The 24,467-nt window shown below is 44.3% G+C and overlaps 1 protein-coding gene across 10 annotated transcripts in view; it reads right to left on the minus strand.

Annotated features, from left to right (window-relative positions):
- Positions 1 to 1,803: 1,803 nt before the first annotated feature.
- The window catches only part of LOC106613666 (unconventional myosin-IXb), a 113,095-nt gene continuing 90,431 nt past the window's right edge, over positions 1,804 to 24,467 (minus strand). For 5 of the 10 annotated variants that reach the window (XM_082956776.1, XM_045687442.2, XM_045687437.2 and 2 more), the window contains 27 exons: positions 21,849 to 21,971; positions 21,593 to 21,673; positions 21,113 to 21,223; positions 19,006 to 19,131; positions 18,654 to 18,803; positions 18,256 to 18,413; positions 16,877 to 18,019; positions 16,661 to 16,730; positions 16,313 to 16,468; positions 15,275 to 15,375; positions 14,099 to 14,208; positions 11,227 to 11,378; positions 10,955 to 11,062; positions 10,686 to 10,856; positions 10,221 to 10,262; positions 9,529 to 9,640; positions 9,234 to 9,307; positions 8,921 to 9,113; positions 8,561 to 8,689; positions 8,202 to 8,307; positions 7,921 to 8,052; positions 6,589 to 6,712; positions 6,218 to 6,268; positions 5,120 to 5,238; positions 4,788 to 4,915; positions 4,622 to 4,681; positions 1,804 to 4,405 (listed from right to left, as the gene is read on the minus strand). In XM_082956776.1, coding sequence (XP_082812902.1) covers positions 4,344 to 4,405; positions 4,622 to 4,681; positions 4,788 to 4,915; positions 5,120 to 5,238; positions 6,218 to 6,268; positions 6,589 to 6,712; positions 7,921 to 8,052; positions 8,202 to 8,307; positions 8,561 to 8,689; positions 8,921 to 9,113; positions 9,234 to 9,307; positions 9,529 to 9,640; positions 10,221 to 10,262; positions 10,686 to 10,856; positions 10,955 to 11,062; positions 11,227 to 11,378; positions 14,099 to 14,208; positions 15,275 to 15,375; positions 16,313 to 16,468; positions 16,661 to 16,730; positions 16,877 to 18,019; positions 18,256 to 18,413; positions 18,654 to 18,803; positions 19,006 to 19,131; positions 21,113 to 21,223; positions 21,593 to 21,673; positions 21,849 to 21,971 — 4,092 coding nt within the window. In that variant the 3' untranslated portion in view covers positions 1,804 to 4,343. Of the gene's footprint in view, positions 4,406 to 4,621; positions 4,682 to 4,774; positions 4,916 to 5,119; positions 5,239 to 6,217; positions 6,269 to 6,588; positions 6,713 to 7,920; positions 8,053 to 8,201; positions 8,308 to 8,560; positions 8,690 to 8,920; positions 9,114 to 9,233; positions 9,308 to 9,528; positions 9,641 to 10,220; positions 10,263 to 10,685; positions 10,857 to 10,954; positions 11,063 to 11,226; positions 11,379 to 14,098; positions 14,209 to 15,274; positions 15,376 to 16,312; positions 16,469 to 16,660; positions 16,731 to 16,876; positions 18,020 to 18,255; positions 18,414 to 18,653; positions 18,804 to 19,005; positions 19,132 to 21,112; positions 21,224 to 21,592; positions 21,674 to 21,848; positions 21,972 to 24,467 lie in introns of all 10 variants that reach the window. The other 5 variants (XM_082956778.1, XM_082956779.1, XM_082956780.1 and 2 more) reach the window with 5 other exon arrangements.

Here is a 24,467-nt window from a genome sequence, read left to right on the forward strand (position 1 = left end):
TTTTTTGGCCCATTTTACCTGAGGTAATGAGACTGCCTAATAATTATGCACACCTTGATATAAGGTGTTATTAACTTTCATTACACAAATACATATCACCTGAAAATGATTAAATCCAATAAGCATTCAAGTTTATATGGTTTGGAGTTCGAAAATGTGAATAGAAACAATGATAAGATCAGAATACTCACTTGCCTAATAATTGTGTACGCAGTGTAGAATATGGCCTAGCCGGCAACTTTGTCTTTTAATATAAACAATGGAGTAAAACAACCTTATGTTTTGGCAGCTACGCAACATCCGGGTCTAGCGTTAGCCACTAGCAGGACCAGGGTTGGTTACAACAAAAACCCACAGTAGGGTAGCTCTCCAGGACCAGGGTTGGTTACAACAAAAACCCACAGTAGGGTAGCTCTCCAGGACCAGGGTTGGTTACAACAAAAACCCACAGTAGGGTAGCTCTCCAGGACCAGGGTTGGTTACAACAAAAACCCACAGTAGGGTAAGCTCTCCAGGACCAGGGTTGGTTACAACAAAAACCCACAGTAGGGTAAGCTCTCCAGGACCAGGGTTGGTTACAACAAAAACCCACAGTAGGGTAGCTCTCCAGGACCAGGGTTGGTTACAACAAAAACCCACAGTAGGGTAGCTCTCCAGGACCAGGGTTGGTTACAACAAAAACCCACAGTAGGGTAGCTCTCCAGGACCAGGGTTGGTTACAACAAAAACCCACAGTAGGGTAGCTCTCCAGGACCAGGGTTGGTTACAACAAAAACCCACAGTAGGGTAAGCTCTCCAGGACCAGGGTTGGTTACAACAAAAACCCACAGTAGGGTAGCTCTCCAGGACCAGGGTTGGTATGTCAAATGACGTCAGTGATCTTCAGGTCGGAAAGTTGGAGCTCTAGAAAGATACCCGAGTTAGATGATCGTTCAAAACAATTTTTTCCCAGTCAGATCTCATTTTTTTCAGTTCCCAGTTGTCTAGAAGGCACTGAAGTCGGAAGTCTGAGATCCCAGTTTTGAACACGGCATTAGTCTCAGCAGAGGGTCCGCGTCTCTCCTCCCTTTCCTCCAGAGGGGACACCTCTTCTAACTGAAGACACACCGCTTCCATATCTGCCTCATGCACAAATGTTGTTCTTATGACCAGAGATTGTGAAATATTCCATGATATTAAAATAAACAAGTTGCTAATAATAATACAATGCAGGGCTATCCATACACTTGGCTACTCATTCATTGCAGCGCGAGTGAAAGTAGGGAGAAGTGCGCTGTGTTTTGTAATAGTGTTGGATAAAAACGAACTCAAAAACAGCAGTCTTTCGCTGGTCATGGTTTTATAAAAGTTATGAAACCTCACGTAGGCTAGTATCAAACTTTGCTGTGGGCGGCGTTGTGGAAACTATAGACACATCGTTGGCGTAAATGATTAACAGTTCCTGTTGTCGTCTTAAGCCTGGTTGTTACCCCAGTTCACTTTGATAACTTCCTCATACTGTAAGGACAGACAAAAACTAAAAATGTGATACAAGATTCTGCCTTTAGTTTAGAGAGAATAATCTGGGCAACATCACCAGTAGGATTCCTTACATACACTGGCATAAAAATCAGGAAGACCATACAGCACCTTTGTTTTTGAATCACTTGTGTTGGATGTTCATATATATATAATTAGCTGCCTCACTACATGGGTTGACCTCAACACTGAACATCCAGATTCACTACACTGGTCTCTTACTTTGTCTCTGCCTAGTGGTGAATCAATGGTAAGTCCCAAAAATTAAAAGACCACAGCATGGGATACAAGCATGTACTGTATTGTCCTGTTAATATTCATTACAGCTCACATCATTCAATTCACACCATTCAATCCCAGACATTCCCAATTGGCATTCTCAGTACACAGGCACAGACAGACAACATCAAACAGCAGGCAGAAGGCCAGAGTGATTCCTCACGAAACCCAGACTCCCCCTCCCAAAATGTAATCCATTGGAGGAAGTATTACTGGCATATTTCTGACATTTTGTCCTTACTCCTTTAACACTCCATAATGTTGAATCTGTAGATGCTTCAAAGCAACAATTAGTGTCATATGAAGCTTTAACGCTTTGCTCTGGGGTCCTACTAATAACCACAAACAGGTACCCAAATGATCAGTTCAGGTTCACATTTTGGACACGTTAATAATGGCTTGGACGATTGGGTTGGTTCTCCTCTACACGCTAGAGGGAGCCATTTGATAATACATTAGACTCATAATACCAGGTCCCTCAAGCGTCTATTAGCTCTAGCGATGCAGGAGCTAGGCTATCGTTCTGTGCTAACGCATTGACTATTTCCTACCCAGAGCAATAGCTCAAATGTAAAAAAAAAATAATAATAATTGTGTATGAACAAGAATTTTGTTTTAAATGCGATGTTTCAGGTGTTATGTCCGATAGAGCGGTGATTATTATGCAGTGATAGATTAGAATCATTGCTATCGATACATAATATACTCTGCGGGCATATCAAAGTTCCAGACTGGGGTGTCTGCCATTTTTAGCGTTATGATCCAATTTGTAAGCATTACCAACAGAGTGAATGTGAAAATGGATTCTTGCTGGTGATTTTCAGGATGTGCAATGATACAAGATTAAAAGGAGGGCTGTGATTGGCTACAATGCCTACTACGCCAAATTCTCTGGATAAAAATGGGCCGTAACTTAAACTAGCAGAGATCCCACTCTTGAACTTTGATATGCACGTAGACTAAAGTATATTGAAAAATGGGCCAAATCAAACATTTTATATTTTCAATATTAAATTTATATTTGTCAACATTCATCAATTAATGTAAAAAATGTTTTATTGAAATGAAAATACTACTCATATTATACCAATCTTTGCTTTCGCATCTACAGATGAAACATCATGGAGCCTTAAAAGGAAGCCGAGGTGAGGTCCAAAATGACATACATATGCCAACTTTGATTCATTATTTCTCAATTATGCTTTCCGATACAAAACGTCAAATAGATGATAACAATCCTTCCTCCAAAGGACTATTCCATAGATTACATTTCGTGAAAACCCCCCAAATCATGGTATTTGTTTTGGTCTGGTTCCGTGAGGAATCACTCATTAGTATTACATGTCAAACAACTTTTGAAGAGGGGGGTCCTCTGTAGTCGATAGTGATCCTGACCCTCCGATTGACATAGTGGCAGGTACAGTATGTAAGTAAGCCATATGTATGAGGCTGCAGAAACGTTACAGAAAGTAGAATCTAAAAAGGTCCATTTATAAGACATAGCATGCAGACCTTGACAAGGGTTAACGGTTTTCATACAGGAGGAAAGTGGCTAGTGCTGCTCCCATTTTCCCTTTGACAAGTGAAAGCAGTTCCTATACAGGGAGGAAATGGTTGGAGAGGGAAGAACGTGGCGTTAATCCATTTACGACGAGAAGGCTGTTCAAGGCACCATAACTGGATCACAAGTGTTTTGGTCCTCGTTCGAGCATGTCTTGAGTTGGTACAATTTCTTTGAATCAGCACAAGAGTATCATACAAAGATATCCCCCCCCATCGAATATTAAAAGTAGAAATTACCAACGAATTTGTACACTGACAATGTGCAAATCAAGGCACTATTGACTTTACATTGAGCAAACTGTTTGGGTCTTCTCATAAGGAGACCTTGGAATGGAAATGTGCAATAACCTGCAGTTTTTCCTCATGAAAACTAAGTATTTAAAAAAGAAAACATTTGTCCATAGAGTCCATGCGGCCGCGCAAACTTGATTTAATTTGTCTCTTAAAAAAAACTACAACAATATATTAAGTGTAGAAAAAGTGCTTGGTGACACATCCTGTTATTATCAGGCATAAGTCACAAGTATATAAACACACATCCATGATCCGTGTCCATGGCAACAGGGACCATAACAGACTCCATACTGTATCCTCCAGGCCGCTCCTGACTGAGGGGGGCCCACCATAGATATCCAGTTCTGTATCGAGTTCTATTCTGCCTCCTGTCTGTGTCAGGCCGGGTCACTATAGGGGATGTGGGGTCTGAGAAGCGTCTGAGGGCCTTGCTGGTGGTCTGGAGACTTTGTGGGGTGGAGCTAGAGAGGGAGGAGATGGGAGAGGGGAACAGGTCTTTGTCTGGACTGATGTACGGGGACTGGGTGCCGTCTTTGCGTCGGGCGGGCTGCTTCCGCCTCATCATCAGGCTGAAGCCACGGCTGGCAGGAGGGTTGAGGGCCGCAGCGGGGGGTTGCCTGGCGGCAGCTTTACCGTGCCAGGGATGATGGGGCGATGGCGTTGTAGCCGGGAGGTGGTGCCAGAGGAGACTAGGTTGCAGAGAGAGGAACGCCCCCTGGGGCCTTAGGTCTCTGGGCCAGGTCAGCTTGGCCTAATTCAGCAGGAGAGAACAGGGATGAGAAAGTAAGTGTTAGGAGGGGAAAAACCAACATCATCCACTCAGAGAGTTCGAGAGTAACAGCCATCCTGAAAGGGCTCAATATCACCACAAATAAACACCATGTTAGTTCGGTCAATATTTCTGCGTGCCACACAGACACTCATGCAAACACACAAAACGTTGCTTGTGAAACTGGGAGCCTCCAACCTGCTAGAGAGCAGACCTCCGCCACACTCCTTAAATGCACCACCACCAGCTTGTCCAGACCTGCATCAGAGACAACACGGACAGACGGGCCCGGGTAGGCCAATGAGAATCTCACAGGTGTGAATAGGTAGGAAAGGGGGGGTGAGACGGTACCTTTAATACTGACCTTCGGGCTCAGAGTTGTGGCAGCGCTCGTCCAGCAGGCTCTCAGAGCTCACAGACGCCTCAGAATCCAGGTTCTCCTGGTCTGAACCAGGCTGCTCCAGCTCTGGCAGTCTGTAGGCTAGTTCCTCCCTGGAAAATAGGGGGAAGAGAGAGACAGAAAACAGAGGGGTCATAAAAGTAACCAAGGGTTGGTGTATCTCCACAACCCAAAACTATAACAATCAGATATAACCATTGGATAGGAATATAACCAGTGTATAAATCACAGTATTAAAATGTGCTGAATTGAGTGATGAATCTAGGCGTGACTCAGAGGCTCTGCTCGGTTCTTACTTCTCCTGTTTGATGGACTTGATGCGCGCCATCAGGTTCTTCTCAGCCTCCGTATCGGAGTCCAGCGGCACATCGTTCCCAGGGACCACCGTCAGGTCAGAGCACTCTTTCTCATGCACCTGGGAGAGAACACACAGTTTACTCAGGACACCTTAATGAATGGGCTATCGCAATGGCAAGTCTACACCACACCGGTTAAGAGGATGAATGAATGGAGGGGAATGGTGAGGGGGTGCCTGTGTTAAGTAATCATGCATAGTGTTGCATAAGGTACCAGGGAACCATGGTACCGTACCCTAAGGCAGGCAGGGGTTGTGTCACGATCAGTAGGGAGAAACAGGCACTATGTTATTCAACCACGCAACATGTAGGAAAACGTCAGTATCGGACGGGAAGGGTTTGATGCACTATTGAACGCAGCTTGAGACTGCAAATCTAAGCAGAAGTCATGTCATATGATACAAGGTTATTTTACACCAGGAGAAAAAAGTAAATCATCAAGACAGACAAGTCATTCTCATGTCAAGCATTCCCCATTTTCCTAAGTTCCAATGCTTGGTACCGGTTAGCAGGAAGAATCGACAAACCATCCCTCTAAACCCGAGGTTGTGCTGTGCGGAATCAAACCATACAAAAGTCAAACCATACACAAAATCCTATGTAGAAAAGACCAACAACACCAACCCAACAGCATCACCCTGAAGAACCTTCCCATCACAGACGCTGGGGACTGAAACAAATATGCAGTATTACAGGGGTCTAACAAGTTCCCGGAGAGCTACTAAGAGCGGGTAAGGTACGCAGCCTTTGTCACAGTGCAGCACTAACAACTCTGCTGATCATGGTCTTTACTCGGGTCCACCATTCGTTGACTTAGGTGTGTTAACGCTGGGCTGGAACAAAAGCCTGCATGCCCAGTAGTTCTCCGAAACCATAGTTGGGTGACCCCTGCAATATTGTATACTATCAGTTAGTATGAAAAGGAGGGGAGGGGGTGGGGGGGGGGGGGTCATCAACTACTACACGTCATGCACAGACGGGTGGACATGGCAAACTGCATCTAGCTACCAGGAGAACTGGAGCTAAGTGGATACGTACCACCACTCCTTTGTACGGAGCAGAAAACCTGAGGGGCAAATGCCAGTGCAGCTGAAGAAAGGGAGAACCACAAAACAATGAGCAGTAACCCATGGTGGACATGGGACAATAGAGAGTAGAACACTGCCCAACAGTACATCAAGTCCGTGACTATGGTCGGTTTGCCTAGTGAGTCTACGGACCTGGTAAGTGTCAGGGTCAATCCCATTTCAACTCAGGAAGTAAACAGAAATTCAAATTCCAGATGTTTCTCATAGCGAGGCATTGAGAAAAACACATTGAAATGTCAGTTGACTTCCTGAATTGACATGGGATTGACCCCAACCCTGGGTATTGTTCAGACAGACCAAGGCACGTAGCATTGTGCGTACCGTGTTCTGCCTCTTGAGTTTGAGCTGGTTGACGGCCAGAGCCTCGGCATACTCCAGCTGTTCAATCTCTTCCATCTTCTCGTTGTAGCTTCGGATCTGCTCGTTGATCAGCATCTCCACACACCTGGGACACAGACATTACATGTTAGTCATCCAATTCTATTGTGTTAAAGGCACTGCATTGTTTTCCATAGAGTGAGTGTCCTACCTAGTTGCCTGAACAAAATAATCACTTGATAACAGCAAAAGACTAGGGTTGAGATCAATCAAATTCATTCTAAAAATGGACCATTTATCTTATTGTATTTCTTTCCCCTTTTTTTATTTCCCCTTTATTTAACCAGGTAGGCTAGTTGAGAACAAGTTCTCATTTACAACTGCGACCTGGCCAAGATAAAGCAAAGCAGTGCGACACAAACAACAGAGTTACACATGGAATAAACAAACAGTCAATAATACAATAGAAAAAGTCTATATACAGTGTGTGCAAATGAGGTAGGGTAAGGCAATAAATAGGCCATAGTGGCGAAATAATTACAATATAGCAATTAAAACACTGGAGTGATTGATGTGCAGAAGATGAATGAGCAAGTAGAGATAATGGGGTGCAAAGGAGCAAGATCAATAAATAAATACAGTATGGGGATGAGGAAGTCGGATGGGCTATATTACAGATGGGCTATGTACAGGTGCAGTGATCTGTGAGCTGCTCTGACAGCTGTTGCTTAAAGCTAGTGAGGGAGATATGAGTCTCCAGCTTCAGAGATTTTTGCAGTTCGTTCCAGTCATTGGCAGCAGAGAACTGGAAGGAAAGGCAGTTTAAGGAGGAAGTGGCTTTGTGACCAGTGAAATATACCTGCTGGAGCGCGTGCTACGGGTGGGTGCTGCTATGGTGACCAGTGAGCTGAGATAAGGCGGGGCTTTACCTAGCAAAGACTTATAGATGGCCTGGAGCCAGTGGGTTTGGCAACGAATATGAAGCGAGGGCCAGCCAACGAGAGCATACAGGTCGCAATGGTCAGTAGTATATGGGACTTTGGTGACAAAACGGATGGCACTGTGATAGACTGCATCCAATTTGCTGAGTAGAGTGTTGGAGGCTATTTTGTAAATGACATCGCCGGAGTCAAGGATCAGTAGGATAGTCAGTTTTACGAGGGTATGTTTGGCAGCGTGAGTGAAGGAGGCTTTGTTGCGAAATAGGAAGCCGATTCTAGATTTAATTTTGGATTGGAGATGCTTAATGTGTCATTTTAATTGATTTAAACAGTTGTTCCAGATATATAAAGTAACAGTGGTTCCGGTCTATGCAGTGATCATAGAGAGACTTACGTGGTGGTCTTGGCCACGTCCCTCATGCTCATGAGCGGGTCGGCGCTGTCTGGACAGCGGAGGATGCAGGGGGCAAACACGATGGCCAGGGAGTTGGGAGACATGCGGTTGTGAGACTCCTCCTTAGACACTCTGGGAGAGGAAATAAACGTTACTCATGTTTGAGGGGGAAAATGTGTCCTTTGAAATTGTATTCGTCCAGCAACATACACTGAGCATGGTATTGTTTGTCATTAATCCTTTATTCAACCAATCGAGAGCCCCGGCCATGAATATCGCACCTGACTAGATGGAAGACGAGCCTTTCCAAGGTGTTGAAGCATGCGCTGGGGAGTTGTTCCAACACTTTGTAGATGGCATGTAGCTGTTCTTGCTTTTCAGGATGTTCTGGAAAGGAGACAAATACCAACATTTGGATCAACAACAAATGTAACGCAATGACACGCGACAATATTACACCACATTTCAACATGCAGTAGAATAGCTCAGTAGAATATACAAAGGAAAGCATAACCCACATGGGCTGATATAGGGGCTGAAGAAGAAAAGAAGAGTAGCCATCTCTCTCAATCCTGGAGAAGAGCCACGGTCTATAGCGGGGCAGAGTTTTGTCTAAACCTAGCGTTATAACAGGACTCACCTACGGCCCGAAGGAAGTCATTGTAATGAATGAAGGTCATGAGGGGGTCAGGCAGCTCCCTCAGCCACTGTTTGACCAGCCCTGTCACTGTGTGGATGGGGTAGTCCTCCAGGCACACAGCGTGGGGGTCTGCCACACAACATCAACCATTAAACAAGTCATGGAATGGGAACATGAAGAGGCATACTTCGTCAAACACAAGATCTTTATGAAATAAAACAAAAACAAATACTCTGGTGCTTGTGCAGGCGGTACATGTTAAGTACGTCTTACGTAGAACCCTTCAAGTGTTACCCTTCAATATCTTTGTAGCTCTCTTGAAAGTACTGCTATACTGTTTATGCTATGGCTGGTCCTTACCAGTCTCCATTAGCTGGTGGAGCTCCTTCATGCGGTTGGCAGAGCCAGACTTGCGGTAGATCCCCTCCGTGTACAGGCCGTTCATCTCCACGTGCTCCAGCATTATCTCCAGCACCACGGGAACAGGGTTCTTGTCGCTGGTCAGGTGACAGACTCGCACCCCAAAGTGCAGGCCTCCAGACTCCTCATCACTCTGCATTCAGATGCCAAACATCAGTGGCAGGTTAGTCACATAGGCGTAACATAGGGACCAATCCTGACTTGACATCAGCCAACCTAAATCATGGTCCAAGAATGACGTTAAAAAGTTTACCTTTTTGACACAAAACGTGGAGCAGTCTGTGACAATTTTGCAGAGGCACTTCTTGTGGCACACCATCTTGCAATCTGGAGGAATACAAATATTAACTTAGCATTTGTGTTCACGGTGGGGCTCAGAAGAATGTAAAAACTATTCTCAACATTCACAATCATTTGGAGTGTCGTACTTGTTACTTGAATATTGTCTGAATATTTGTGTGTGTGTGTATGTGTGTGTGATCTAGGGGCTAAATCAGCTTTAATATTGCAGATAGATTGTAGCTCTATTTTTGTTGAGTGGTACTCACAGCTACACATGCAGGCTTTCTCCATGCCCCAGATATAGGAGCTGCACTGGTCACAGGACTGCATGATGTTAACCTGGTACGTGCTGAACACATGGTCCAAAGGGTTCTCCATCTAAACCATAACCACAGGACCATTGAAATAAATCTTTAGAGAGTAATTTCATTGAATACATACCGGTACCTGCCAAAATAATGGAAACACTTGAGTAAATTAGCAGTTGCTTCCACATCGGTGTGGTTCCTGAGTTCATTAAGCAATTATATCCCATCATACTTAGGAACATATATAAACGTTCTGGGCAGGCCATTATTTTGGCTACCATGGCAATGCCCCCATAGGATGACAATGCCCCCATCCACAGGGCCCGAATGGTCACTGAATGGTTTGATGAGCATGAAAACAATGTAAACCATATGCCATGGCCGTCTCAGTCATGAGATCTCAACCCAATTTAACACTTATGGGAGATTCTGAAGCGGTGCCTGAGACAGCGTTTCCCCATCAACAAAACAGTAGAGTTCCAGACACTTATAGAATCTATGCCAAGGTGCATTGAAGGTGTTCTGACTCATGGTGGCCCAACGCCCTATTGAGACACTATGTTGGTGTTTCCTTTATTTTGGCAGTTACATGTTTCTTGCCATATTGAGAACAGAGTGGACAGATTTTAGGGCTGATCCTTTGTACTTACACTCTTGTATTTTTTGCGCCTCTTCTTCCGAGTTTTATCAGGCTGAAATACAGACAAACACAATACCTAATTTATTTAATCCATATATCAATCAATGCTGTGTTTATCATACAACGAGGCACTGGTTCTACAAAAGCCTTGTGAATGGTTTTGATGACTAATGGTTTTGATTTTGTTTTTCTATTTGAGCAAAGCACAGCATTAGTCATAGCAAAATGCATAGAATTGCAGGAAATTAGCTTTAAAACTGCAAAATGTTCTCTCCGCTCCATGGCAAAATGTGTAGAATTGCAGGAAATTGCCTTAAAAATGCCTACACCGCCAAGATGGTGGCCTTTAAAATGTTCAGCCGCGCTGACCGGCAGACTGCGCCCATTGCCACGCCCCCTACCACCTAAGTCAAGCCTCTTCTTGACGCAGAAAAAAACCTTGATAATAGCCATATGACAAAATAAGCAAGTTGACCTTAGCTGGTTCTGCCTCCTCCTTCTTGATCTCTCCCCGTATGAAGCCGTCCAGGACAGACTGAAAGAGGTTGACCACCAGCTGCACCTCACCCTTCTGCTTGTCTCCGGCCAGGCTGATCACTTTATTCTGGTAGCCACGCATCAGACCGTTGTAGCCAATGTGGGGTTTCTGTCCACCACGGGAAAGAACGAGAGCGAGAGTGGGAGTCAGAAATGCATAAAGCATCACCCATTCATAATCCATAGTGTGTGTGTGTGTCCACATACTGGGAGAGAGTACATTCCCTTGATGGTCTCTCTGAACTGCATGGTGGCTGTAATGAAGATGTGCTCGGTTGCCGACAACTGCTTCCCCCTGGAGCGGAAGTCATTCACCTACAGAGAGAGATTAAACACATGGTCAATTGAAAATATCGCGCAGCATACAGTAAGTGTATTTTACCTCTATGCACCTGGAAACTACACAAGGTGTGTCATGGAGAACAACCCTCGTAACAGTTAGGCTTTAGCTGTATGAAGAAGCAGAAAATCGGTCCGACCTGATTCCCCAGGAACTCATCCAGGTGTCGGAGCTCGTTGGCGTTGGTAATCTCCCGGTCCAGTGAGGCGTTCCACTGCTCTGAGACCCGCGTGGCCCGGCTGATCTTGATGGTGGGGTTCCGGCTCACCGCCCGACCTCCACCTGCCGGGTCTGGGTGGGAGCGGGATGTGTGAGAGAGGCGGGGTTGTGTGGAAGAGAGAGAGAGCAGTGTTGTCAATTTGTACAAATACCATAATACATTATTTGAAAACAAACAGTGCTTGGAATAAAGATATCTAACTTTGCTATAGAATCTGATAGCCATCAAAGCTCTAAAACTCAGAAGTTCAACAAGCTGTAAAATGTAGATTGTTGGGACCTGGGCGCATTTTATATATATATATATATATATATATATATATATATATATAAAATATATATATACACACACATACATACATACATATATATATATATAGTGAACACAAATATAAATGCAACATGTAAGAATTTCAACAATTTCACTGAGTTACAGTGCCTTGCAAAAGTATTCATCCCCCTTGGTGTTTTTTTCCTATTTTGTTGCATTACAAACTGCAATTTAAATAGATTTTTATTTGAATTTCATGTAATGGACATACACAAAAAAGTCCAAATTGGTGAAAAAAATAAAAATGGCTTGTTTAAAAAAATTCAACAAAATCAAAAACGGAAAAGTGGTGCGTGAATATGTATTCACCCCCTTTGCTCTTCACCCACTTTGCTAAATAAGATCTGGTGCAACCAATTACCTTCAGAAGTCACATAATTAGTTAAATACAGTCCACCTGTGTGCAATCTAAGAGTCATATGATCTGTCACATGATCTCAGTGTGTATATATATTACACACACACACACACCTGTTCTGAAAGGCCCAGAGTCTGCAACACCACTAAGCGGCACCATGAAGACCAAGGAGCTCTCCAAACAGGTCAGGGACAAAGTTGTGGAGAAGTACTGATCAGGGTTGGGTTATAAAAAAAAGTTCTGAAACTTTGAACATCCCACGGAGCACCATTAAATCCATTATTATTAAGCACCCCAACAAACTTGCCAAGAAAGGGCCGCCCACCAAAACTCACAGACCAGGCAAGGACGGCATTAATCAGAGAGGCAACAAAGAGACCCCTGCAGGATCTGCAAAGCTCCACAGCGGAGATTGGAGTATCTGTCCATAGGACCGCTAAGCTGTACACTCCACAGAGCTGGGCTTTACGGAAGAGTGGACAGAAAAAAAGCCATTGTCGAACACATATGGCGTTTGCCAAAAGGGGCATGTGGGAGACTCCCCAAACATATGGAAAAAGGTACTCTGGTCAGATGAGACTAAAATTTAGCTTTTTGGCCATCAAGGAAAATGTCTGCCGCAAGCCCAACACTTCATCACCCCGAGAATATCATCCCCACAGTGAAGCATGGTGGTGGCAGCATCATGTTGTGGGGATGTTTTTCATCGGGGGAACTGGTCAGAACTGAACGATGACTCTAAATACAGGGAAATTCTTGAGGGAAACCTGTTTCAGTCTTCCAGAGATTTGAGACTGGGATGGAGGTTCACCTTCCAGTAGGACAATGACCCTAAGCATACTGCTAAAGCAACACTCAAGTGGTTTAAGGGGAAACATTTAAATGTCTTGGAATGGCCTAGTCAAAGCCCAGACCTCAATCCAATTCAGAATCTGTGGTATGACTTAGACTGCTGTACACCAGCGGAACCCATCCAACTTGAAGGAGCTGGAGCAGTTTTGCCTTGAAGAATGGCCAAAAATCCCAGTGGCTAGATGTGCCAAGCTTATAGAGACATACCCCAAGAGAATTGCAGCTGTAATTGCTGCAAAAGGTGGCTCTACAAGTATTGACTTTGAATAGTTATGCACGCTCAAGCTTTCAGTTTTTTTGTCTTATTTCTTGTTTGTTTCACACAAAAAAAGTATTTTGCATCTTGAAAGTAGTAGGTATGTTGTGTAAATCAAATGATACAAACCCCCCAGAAATCCATTTTAATTCCAGGTTGTAAGGCAACAAAATAAGAAAAGTGCCAAGGGGGTGAATACTTTCACAAGCCACTGTACAGTTCATATAAGGAAATCAGTCAATTGAAATAAATTCATTAGGCCCTAATCTATGGATTTCACATGACTGGGTAGGGGCACAGCAATGGGTGGGCCTGGGAGGGCATATGCCCACCTGCCAGGCCCAGCCAATCAGAATACGTTTTTTACCCACAAAAGGGCTTTATTACAGACAGAAATACTCTTCAGTTTCATCAGCTTTCCGGGTGGCTGGTCTCAGACGATTACGTAGGTGTAGAAGCCGGATGTGTAGGTCCTGGGCTGGCGTGGTTATACGTGGTCTCCGGTTGTGAGGCCAGTTGGAAGTACTGCCAAATTCTCTAAAACTATGTTGGAGGCGGGTTATGGTAGATAAAGGAACATTCAGTTCTCTGACAACAGCAGTTGATATGTGTAGATATACCATCCCCTTTTTACCCCTCTTAAACGCCAAACTCTCATGCACTGCCATAGCAAGAGGCTAGAGCCAGATTCATGAAAGGTCCAAACTATTTTTGTTTTGATAAGAGCTTAATCCTACTTGCCTCATTATTTACCCTGAAAGCAAACACCTGGATTTTCTCTCTGGGTCCCATGTTCAGGAAGTGGCTGACCCTGTATCCACCCCTACCTACATCACTGCACTTTTCCAGAACCTTCACATGATTAAGAACGCTGCCAATTCGAGACCAGATCAGCACAAATAATGTGAGCCTTATTGTGTAACCTATTGTAGAACTAGGACACAGAGTTATTCCTGGTCAGGTCACATATTTGGCTGTGACCAGGTGCCGCTTACCTTCTCCTCGTTCGATCAGGGCCTGGGCCATGGTCAGTTCTACATCGTCAGGGGTCTGAGGCTCCTTATGGGGCCGTTTCTTCAGGATCTTCCTCAGGAACCCTGAGGGTCTACAGCACAATCAAACTGTCACCACACTCAGTCAACGCAAATGCACTGTAAGTCTAACATGGGTTATTAACGTGTGTTAGGGTTTTTAATGGGTTTGACTAATTCTTGGCGCGAGACTGCACTATAGTAAATAGGCACAGGTGAGTAATGTATCGAATCCTAATAACATGTATGACAATTACAAGAGTACCCGTTGTTCAGACATAGATCACATCTGCCACCATGCATGAGAATTGGATAGAACATGCTTTGTTTTAGTGAACAGATATGGGAGATGTGAATGCTGCATCTTTATGAAGTGTGAATATCAAGAGGCAGACCAGTGAGGGTTTTTGTATGTAAGACTACAGTACTACATTTTCTCATCGGTACAGTCCTGCACCACATATTTTCAGGGTTTACAACTCGGCTCACTGAGAACCATGGTAACAAACCAAAGCAAAATCAAAACAAAGCGCAATATTCGATCTTCCAATCCGATAACTCATGGCACAGCACATTCAAAAAAGTTCATGAAAGAGTAAATGAAGTTAAGGAATTTATCCCATCCAATAACAAACTGTCTCTAAAGCTATATATGGGAAACTCTAGTTTGTGCAGCAAGCCACATGGAGCTGGACAGTTTGATTACACAAGAAAGTGTTTTCCCATGGGCCATCTGAGTCAGACCTCCTGGGTGGACAAAATTGTCTGCTGAAGTGTTTTCCTCCACTGTTACTATATTAGCCTCTATACATCACCATCACACAAGCATTGGGGTTATCCAGAAGACCCTTAGGACATAAGTATGCGATTTGACATCTAAAACCCAAGGCATCAAACCATAATATTGGCCAAGTAAGGTTCTAATCTACACCACTAGTTCCCAAACCATTTTATGCTGTGACCTGCCAAAAGCTTTTGGAACGCTCTTATGACTCACCAAATAAACAAAACCAATATTTCTAGGTCCAACCCAGTCTCTTTTCACAACCCAAAAGGAATCAGCCATGAATCAAGGCAGGACTATTCTGTTCCCCATCCTGCTGTACAATATCTCCCATTAGTTTCCCTGAAGCAGCGTACTTCTCTGGGGTGGAAGGATGAGTATGGACAGTGTCCTGGTGGCCTGAGGCGTCATGGGTCCTCCTCTTCATGCTGCCCTTTGACCCATCCTCTGTAGGAGACTGGCGATACAGGGAGAAAAAAGAAGAACAATGTGAGGAATCAAGCTACACTGCACAATTCCCTTCCCATTGAACAGGTGTTCAAAAGCACAGTTTGAGAAGATAAGGCCTTGTTAGAAACTCAATGGTGATAGATCATTTGTTTCAGGTATGATAGGAAAGAGATGACAATGCCAGCAATCAAGAATGGCCCCAACCAAATAGCAAAAATAAACTTCCATGAGAACCCCACCTACACAACTTCCAAAAGATTTCCATGAGTTACAAACCTACCCAACTTCCAGAAACACCCAATCTTGGGGACAATTACCTTAAAAGTTCACCACTTCTCATAATTGATACACAAATATGGATGACGTTCTCATTTTATTACCTGAAAAATACACCCATGTTTATTCCCATCAGCACATTGACCTTTTTTTGTGGTGGATTTGGGGAAAGCCAAATTATTGAGTCCACAAATAATCTAGGACCACTTGTTATTTAAATAACAAATGAAATCATTAAATTGGAGATTGAGAGTTGTGTTAATAATCTACAGGAAAGTCATTGCCTAATAACACACACTTTTTTTTTGCTGCCATGGACATGACATTTGATAAAAGAAGATTAACTGCTGGGTGAAATAGCCCATTATGACACACACGGCTTGCCCAAACTCTCCCGAAAAGCTAAATCATGACGGTCGACCAGAAAGGGTTTAATTGTGGAGTTGATCAACCCTGGAGTGTATACACTCCTAAGCCTCTTTATTATGTTCTGTGTTACATCTAAGGAAGTGTATGATGATGGGGTTAAACACTATGGCAGAAAAGGGCAGAAAATGGAGTCCAGAGATAAAGAGCCAAAGGTGTGCGAGGATGCACCAGGTTTGCTTTGGCTGGCAGGGCTCAGTTTCTCTGAGGTGGCAAGCTGTGCTCCGGCTTTGTGATTATACCTTATCCATGGACTTTGAGTGCAAGGGCCTGCTTGGGCCCACAGGGGACAAAGGGAAGCAGGTCCAATAGTCCACTTCTGAACTTTTCTGAAAAGGCGAGCGTCTACGAGCTAGCCGACGTTTGTGTTTGGCACGTTTACGGTAACGTGATCTGACCTAGCCAGAAAAGCACAACGACACTTTGAGCTTCCATTCAGATGCCTTGCAGGAAGGATGTGATTGGCTAGCTTCAGCCTGTTCAGATTTGATGTGCTGCCCTCATATTTGATGAAAAAAGGTTAACAGTTAATAAGAAAAGGCAAAGCACACAACATGGTGGGTATAATACTAGAGCAACGAGCATGTTACCTCTCTGTTTGACGTAGCACCAGCCGATCCAGGGGACATAGCATCAAAAGATAACGAGTTTCCAACACTCCTGGAAATAAAGTAAGTATGATACAGAGATGAGGGAAATTCATGCTCATAACTGGGAGAATCATCAGTCCTTCCTCATGTTGCAAAAACAATGACATCCTGAAGCAAGTATAGTGTAGATATCAAGAAGAACATGAAATGTCGTACTGTGAATATTTTTTTATCCTGTCCTTGCTGTGGGCCTCAGGAGGACTGGTACTCTCTGGTTGTTGTACATCAATCTTCCTCCCCTTCCATTTCTCTGCCTTCTCCTTCATGGCGTCCTGTTGGCTGTAGCGAGTCAGGTTGCCTGGACCCAGGACCTCATGGCCGTTCCTGTTAGCCATTGGCTCAGGGGGGTTCAGGGGTAAGGTGCTGGGGCGTATAGGAGCAGGGGTGGTGGCGGCTTTGGCTTCCTTCTTCCCCTTGTCTTCCTTCTTCCAAGCTACAAAGGTGTACTGGTCCATCTCCTTGCTGTCCGTTCTCTCCGGCCGGCCTTTTGGCTTTCCCTCGGCTCGGCTGGCTGCCTCCTGATCTATGACCTTAGGGGCCGGCTCCTCCTTGGTAACTGCTGAGGCGACCCGCTTACTCTCTCTCTGGCTGTGCTCCAGGCCCCGCTGGCGCCGAAGCTCCCTCTTCTCCTGGCTCCTGGAGGCTGGGACCTTGTGGAGGGTGGGAGGTCGTAGCTTCTTCTGGCCCGACTGGGGGTCTGTTGAGGGGGAAGCCTCCGCAGCCGCCTGAGCCCCCTTGTCTCTCTCTGGTGAGTGAGAGGCAGCTGCCTCTGTGGTCCCCTCCTCCTCGGAGTGGGCTTCCTCCTGTTCCTCCACAGCCTGGCTCTCCTCCTCCAGCTGGGGCCCAGCCTCAGCCTGTGTACTGTTGCCCTTATCAGGCTGGGAGACTGCAGAGGCCTTCCCCTTTTCCACCTTCTCAGGAGGTGAACTAGCTGCAGCTTCTCCATCTTCCACTTCTTCCCTCTGCTCCTCCTTGTCCTGGACAGGCACTTTGTCCCAATGTCGGCTCTCATCTAGAGTCCTTTCAGCTGCCACCGGTGCCTCTGGTTCCTCCTGTGTCTCAGGTTCCTCATTGACGCTTTCTGCCTGCCTCAGCCTTGCCTCTTCATTCTCCCTCTCCCTCCTCTCCGCGGCCTCCCACTCTGCTTCTTTCTTTCTCCTGAACGCCTCTTCTTCTGCATCCATTTCCAGTCGGGTTGCCTCCTCTGCCTCTCTCACTAGCCTAGCTGCCGCTTCCTCCCTCCTGGCCTCCTCTTCCGCATCCTCCTTTTTCCTCCTGTCTTCCCGTATTGAATGGCACCTGTAAAGTCCAACATGATTCAGAGGTGGTTCAACATCCATATCACAATGTTAGGCATCTCTTAGAATTGTCGAAGTATTTATAACAAATAACTGTGGGGATTCTGGCAACACCAGTACCAGAATTCATGAGATGTTGTTAATAATAACTTAGTCACTGTTTACCAGTAGCTCGAGGCATTTCAAACGTTATAAATACTACATTAAGTATTTCAATGGTGTGGCCTGGTGCTGTACCTCCTCCGTGCTGAGTGTCCTCTGGCCAGAGCCTGTATCTTCTTGATGCTGGTCCGCCTGCGGAGGTACTGTGATCTCTGTCTAGAGCCCCTCCAAACGGCCTGAATCAGCGTGGCCGCCTGACACCGTCTCTCCTTGTGTTGCCTACGCCATGCACGCTGGAAGGGACGAACAGGGGCAAGAACACATTATTAGCCTGTCTGCAGAAATATGATTGTCTCATATAGGAAGGCTTTTGGACAATTTATATGTATTTCTTTGACAGAAATAGACACAGAAAATGATAGTTTAAGGCATTCCATACAGGGAAAAGTAATATCTTTGAACTGACATCTGTGCCTTTTCTGTACAGACAGTGTTATGGTGGAACACAAAGGAAGGGTTATCACACAGCTTACCTGGATCAAGATGGCCGCCTGTCTCATCTCCAAGTACCACCTCCTCTCCAGGCGCGCCCTGAACCAGCGCTGCAGGAAGATGATCTTATGCATCACGTCCTTGTGCAACGTGTCCTGCAGCTGCTGACGCTCTAGTTCCTTCAGGTAAACCTGAGGATCGCAATTTAAGAGATACAAGAGATATAATAAGATACAGTTTTCCGCTTATGTATCTCTTTGGTGAAAATAGGCTACCTATCCATTTTCCTTATGCTAATAGTTTAGAAAGTAACACCACTATAGCCTATATCTTTAACTTATCATAGGAAAGTGAGGTTTCTGAGTAAAAAGAGTGAAGGAGCGCTTGTCTAACCTTGGTTTTGCCTATCTGGTAGGTGGTGTGGTCTAGATTCATCCTCTGGAACAAGGCTGAGATGTCCTCTGGCTTGGAGGGTGTGGTGATTTTGGGCAGCAGCACTCGGAATTGCTCGATGAATTCCTATTTATGAAAAGGTATTTAGTTCGTTGACCAACACAATCACAGATTTTCGTGAAATAGACAAACTACTTTTTTGAAAATCATAACAGACACACATAACAATTGGGGTCCACCACATGACTTTAGGTCATTTTTCATGTCCACCGCACAATTTTCTTCATAACACATTCTTGTCCAGTATACAATTTTCTTCATAATGAATTCCAATTTGTTGTTAGGGTCTTGGAATTATAGGTTACGGTAATTGGCCACGCCAATGTACACGATCACAGACATAACCATTGGAGGGGAGGGGGTGGGATTAGCGCATATCAGACAACTTTTTTTATCATGTGATTCGCACATACTCCCCGACCAAACTCCCTCCTCTCATTTCTGTATAAAGTAACCTACTGCCTTTATCTGTGATTGAAGTGTACTGTATACAAAATCGTGTGGTGGACAATTATTTTTGTACTTTTTTTGTGTCAGTCATGAATTTCTATTACACAATCATTTATGATAGTGGGTTGCATTAACACAGACAAAAGGAAATCAGATGATTTAAATAAATTAAGCCCTAATTTATGGATTTCACATGACTGGGAATAGAAATCTGCATCGGTTGGTCACAGACACCTTAAAAAATCTATATGGGCGTGGATCAGAAAACCAGTCAGTATCTGGTGTGACCATCTGGTGTGACCATTTATTTGCCTCATGCAGCATGACATTTGTCATAGAGTTGATCAGGCTGTTGATTGTGGCCTGTGGAATGTTGTCCCACTCTTCAATGGCTGTGCGAAGACGCTGGAGTTTGTTGGGAACTGGAACACTGTCATACACGTCGATCCAGAGCGTTCCAAGCTTGCTCAATGGGTGACATGTCTAGTGAGTATGCAGGCCATGGAAGAACTGGAACATTTTCAGCTTCCAGTAATTGTGTACAGATCTTTGTGACATGGGGCCGTGCATTATCATGCTGAAACATGAGGTGATGGCAGCAGATGAATGGCATGACAGTAGGCCTCTGGATCTTGTCACGGTATATCTGTGCATTCAAATTGCCATCAATCAAATGCAATTGTGTTTGTTTTCCGTAGCTTATGCCTGCCCATACCATGCCACCATGGGGCACTCCGTTCACACAACGCCATACACTGTCTGCCATCTGCCCGGTACAGTTGAAACCGAGATTCAGCCGTGAAGAGCACACTTCTCCAGCATAACAATGGCCATTGAAGGTCAGAATTTGCCCACTGAAGTCTCTTACAACACCAAACTGTAGTCAAGTCAAGACACTGGTGAGTATGACAAGCAAGCAGGTGAGCTTCCCTGAGACGGTTTCTGACAGTTTGTGCAGAAATTCTTCGGTTGTGCAAACCCACAATTTATCAGCTGTCCGGGTGGCTGGTCTCAGACGATCCTGCAAGTGAAGAAGCCGGATGTGGAGGTCCTGGGCTGGCATGGTTACACATGGTCTGCAGTTGTGAGGACGGTTGGACTTACTGCCAGATTATCTAAAACAATGTTGGAAGCGGCACATGGTAGAGAAATGAACATTCAATTATGTAGCAACAGCTCTGGTCGACCTGCAGTCCGCATGCCAATTGCACGCTCCCTCAAAACTTGGGACATCGGTGTTATTGTGTTGTGTGACAAACTGCACATTTTAGAGTAGCCTTTTATTGTTCCCAACACAAGGTGCACCTGTGTAATGATCATGCTGTTTAATCAGCTTCTTGACGCAAGACACCTGTAGGTGGATGGATTATCTTTGCAAAGGAGAAATGCTCACTAACACAGATGTAAACAAATATGTGCCCAAAATGTGAGAGAAATAAGCTTTTTGTGAGTATGGGACCAACATGTTGCGTTTATACTTTTGTTCAGTATATATGTCAAAGTTACGCAGTTAGCTATTGGTAAATAATCAACAACAGATATTGCTTCCTTCCCGGTGTCTGCTGGCTATCTGAGTCAGTGAACAGGTGCAGTGTACCTGGAAAGTGTACTTGGCTCCATAGCCAGACCTTCGGATGCGAACCGTCTCCAGCATGCCTGTGTAGCGCAGCTGCTGCAGCACCAGGGTCTCATTCAGACACATCTCCTTCTGTACACACACAGACACACAGCACGTCGTTAGAGGAACAAACTCAATCATTTTCATCATCTTGGTTGTAAGTAGTAGCCTAAATGTTCTTTATTTATGCATACCTATGTACGGACAACGTAATGTATAATAACTGATACCAATAATGTATAGATGCTTATGTGTTACAGATGACTCCTGATGGAACTGTACCATGTTTTACTATAACTGCTTTTAGTGTCACAAAACTATGAGTTGTCCACAACATGGTTTTTAAAATCTGTATTTTGTATTGTCAACTAACGTATCATTGTGGAGTGACACTTATAAAAAAAAAAAAGAATTAACTCCCAACTCTGGTAAAACATGTTTTTAGTGAAGTGACTTTACCTTCTCAGAGTTGGAGCGAATACAGCGGACGAAGAAGGGCTCTGCTCTGCCCAGATTCTCCAGCAGCTTTGTCAGAGAGGTCTGTCAATGTAAAAGAGATTTCATGTCAATTAAGACTTAACTCAACAAATAAACTTTTCCCCATGTTCTGCATCTGCATTGTATGAAGTTTGCATTGAGTGAAGTGTGGCTATGTATTTTCAGGTGTATGTTAGTGGCTGCCTGGCTGCGGTATTTGCTGGTGAGATCAGCTGACCTGGAACTGAGCACTGATGCTGGGGGTCTTCTTCTTCTTGTTGAGGTGATGCAGAGACTTGGTGGAGCGGTCGTGGATGGTGCGACCGACGATGAACTTCAGGGAGCGAGAGTCCAGCAGGCTCTAAGGAACAGCATCAACACCAGAGTTCTAAACGTCTGCAGATAACAGTCTCATTGATACTCTCGGAGTTAAATTAAATATTTTGAAGGAACAAGACCCTCACCAGGCCAGTTTATTAGGTACACCCCAAGTTCACAAAAATGAATCGCTCCGACAGACAGTCAAGTGGCCATGGCTTGGTATATGCAGCAGGCAGACAAGCATTCAGTTACTGTTCGATTGAACGTTAGAATGGGCAAAACAAGTGACCTAAGCAACTGAGCGTTGTATGATGGTCGGTGCCAGACACACAGGATCCAGCATCTCAGAAACGGCCACCCTTCTGTGCTTTGCACACATCTAGGGTTTCCCGAGAACGATGCAACGCAGGCAAAGTACACCATATATACTGAATTCCAGGGTATTTGGAAATAGCCACAGGATGGTTTTGCAATACTGTCAATACCATTGAATATTTCTTTTGAAGTTTTTCAATAACTTTTTAATATTTTTAGCTACTTTTTAAGTAAATACCTGCAGTCAACTTGTGCAATACGTTAGGAGATAAAGCAGATTGGGTTCTTCATTAAAATCGGTCAGATTAGTTTACAATATTAAGCTTACTGTAGTTTCCCAGAACAGTTGAGCCAGTCACGTAGCTTATGCCTGCCCATATCATAAGCCCACCATGGGGCACTCTGTTCACAACGTTGAGATCAGCAATCCACTCATCCACACAACGCCATACACATGGTCTGTAGTGAGGCCGGTTGGATGTACTGCCAAATTCTCTAAAACAACGTTGAGGTGGCTTATGGTAGAGAAATTAACATTAAATTCTCTGGCAACAGTTGTGATAAAACTGCACATTTTAGAGTGGCCTTTTATTTTCCCCAGCACAAGGTGCACCTGTGTAATGATCATGTCTTGATATGCCGCACCTGTCAGGTGGATGGATTATCTTGGCAAATGATAAATACTCACTATAAGGGATGTAAACAAATTTGTGCACAACATTTGAGAGAAATATGCTTTTTGTGCGTATGGAACATTTCTGGGATATTTTATTTCAGCTCATGAAACATGGGACCAACACTTTACATGTTGCGTTTATTTTTGTTCAGTGTACATTCGACAGAAAATAGCTTCATTTTCATTACATTAGAAGTGCAACACAATTTGCCTGGCAGAGCTTACAATGAAAAAGCAATATATTTTTTGCAAAAACAATGCATGGCAATCATGTTTATTATATAATGTAGCAGATACATTTCCTAATGTTTTGCTTAAAGCTAATCTTGCATTTTACCAGAGAAAAGTAGGATGGCTACACCGAGTCAGAGCGCTGTCTGTTGATAGAATGCCTGTTTTGCACTTCTCCACTCGGATGAGAATTCACATAAGTACAAAATCAGTCTGATGCCAAGCAGAAATTACAATAAGCATTTTAGATCTGTTTACAAAACGCAGCAAGCTATTCCTTATGCTTTTTATATTTTCCTGGGTAAAAAAACCTAAGAATTCTGCATTAACGCGACCCCTAAGTTACCTTGCTTATTAATTAAACCACTTACTTAGTTAACAAGGTGAAGGGGCATCATATTGTGTTAGTTTTCTGCCGTGCTTGAGTCAAAGCCCTTTGGGTGAGTTCTGTACAGCTGCCACTGCCATCTTTTGATATCCTTGCGTTTTTTGTCCTCCATTCTTGAACCGTCTGCTCCTCCCCCATCTTCTCAGACCAGAGCAGGCAGGACCGTTGCCCTAGCGACTCCAGACTCCACACAGACACAGCGTGTACACATGCTGCTCCAGAGCCAGTACCGTTTTCCTTCTGACAAGCATGTCAAAACTTTGTTCATTTGCACAATGCAGCTCATTCACTTGTATTATGTCCAAACTCAACAAAAATTAAATTTGGTAGCTCCTACCTATATATGTATAATTTTATGAGCTGGATTGCCTGTCTTTGCAATTAGTTTATTCTCATTTGCGCTTGTTAGCATATCTAGCTAGCAGCCTCCATGGAAATTCACTATTACTTGTGCAAATTTTGTTAGCATTCTGGCAATAGAGGGACAAATCTGGATAGCACCCAACCTTAGCACGACAAACGAAACACATCCAGTCAGTGAAAACAGCTTGTTGATGAGGTCGAAGGAGAATGGCAAGAATCGTGCACACTAAAAGGCGGGCCACAAACAGTCAAATAACGGTGCAGTACAACAGTAGTGTGCAGAACGGCATCTCGGAACGCACAACTCGTCAATCCTTGTCACGGATGGGCTATTGCAGCAGACGACCACACCAGGTTCCACTCCTATGAGCTAAAAACACTGGACAAATTAATGGAAAAACAGTGCATGGTCCAACAAATTCCGGTTCCTGTGGCGTCATCTGTTGGCAGAGTCAGGAGTTGGCGTAAGCAGCAACAGTTCATGGACCCATCCTACCTGGTGTCAACAGTACAGGCTGGTGGCGGTGCTGTACCGCCGTGCAATCTGCAGAAACTGCGTGACA

The sequence above is a fragment of the Salmo salar genome, chromosome 10 (assembly GCF_965601325.2).
Source record: "Salmo salar chromosome 10, fSalSal1, whole genome shotgun sequence".
Classification (NCBI taxonomy): domain Eukaryota; kingdom Metazoa; phylum Chordata; class Actinopteri; order Salmoniformes; family Salmonidae; genus Salmo; species Salmo salar.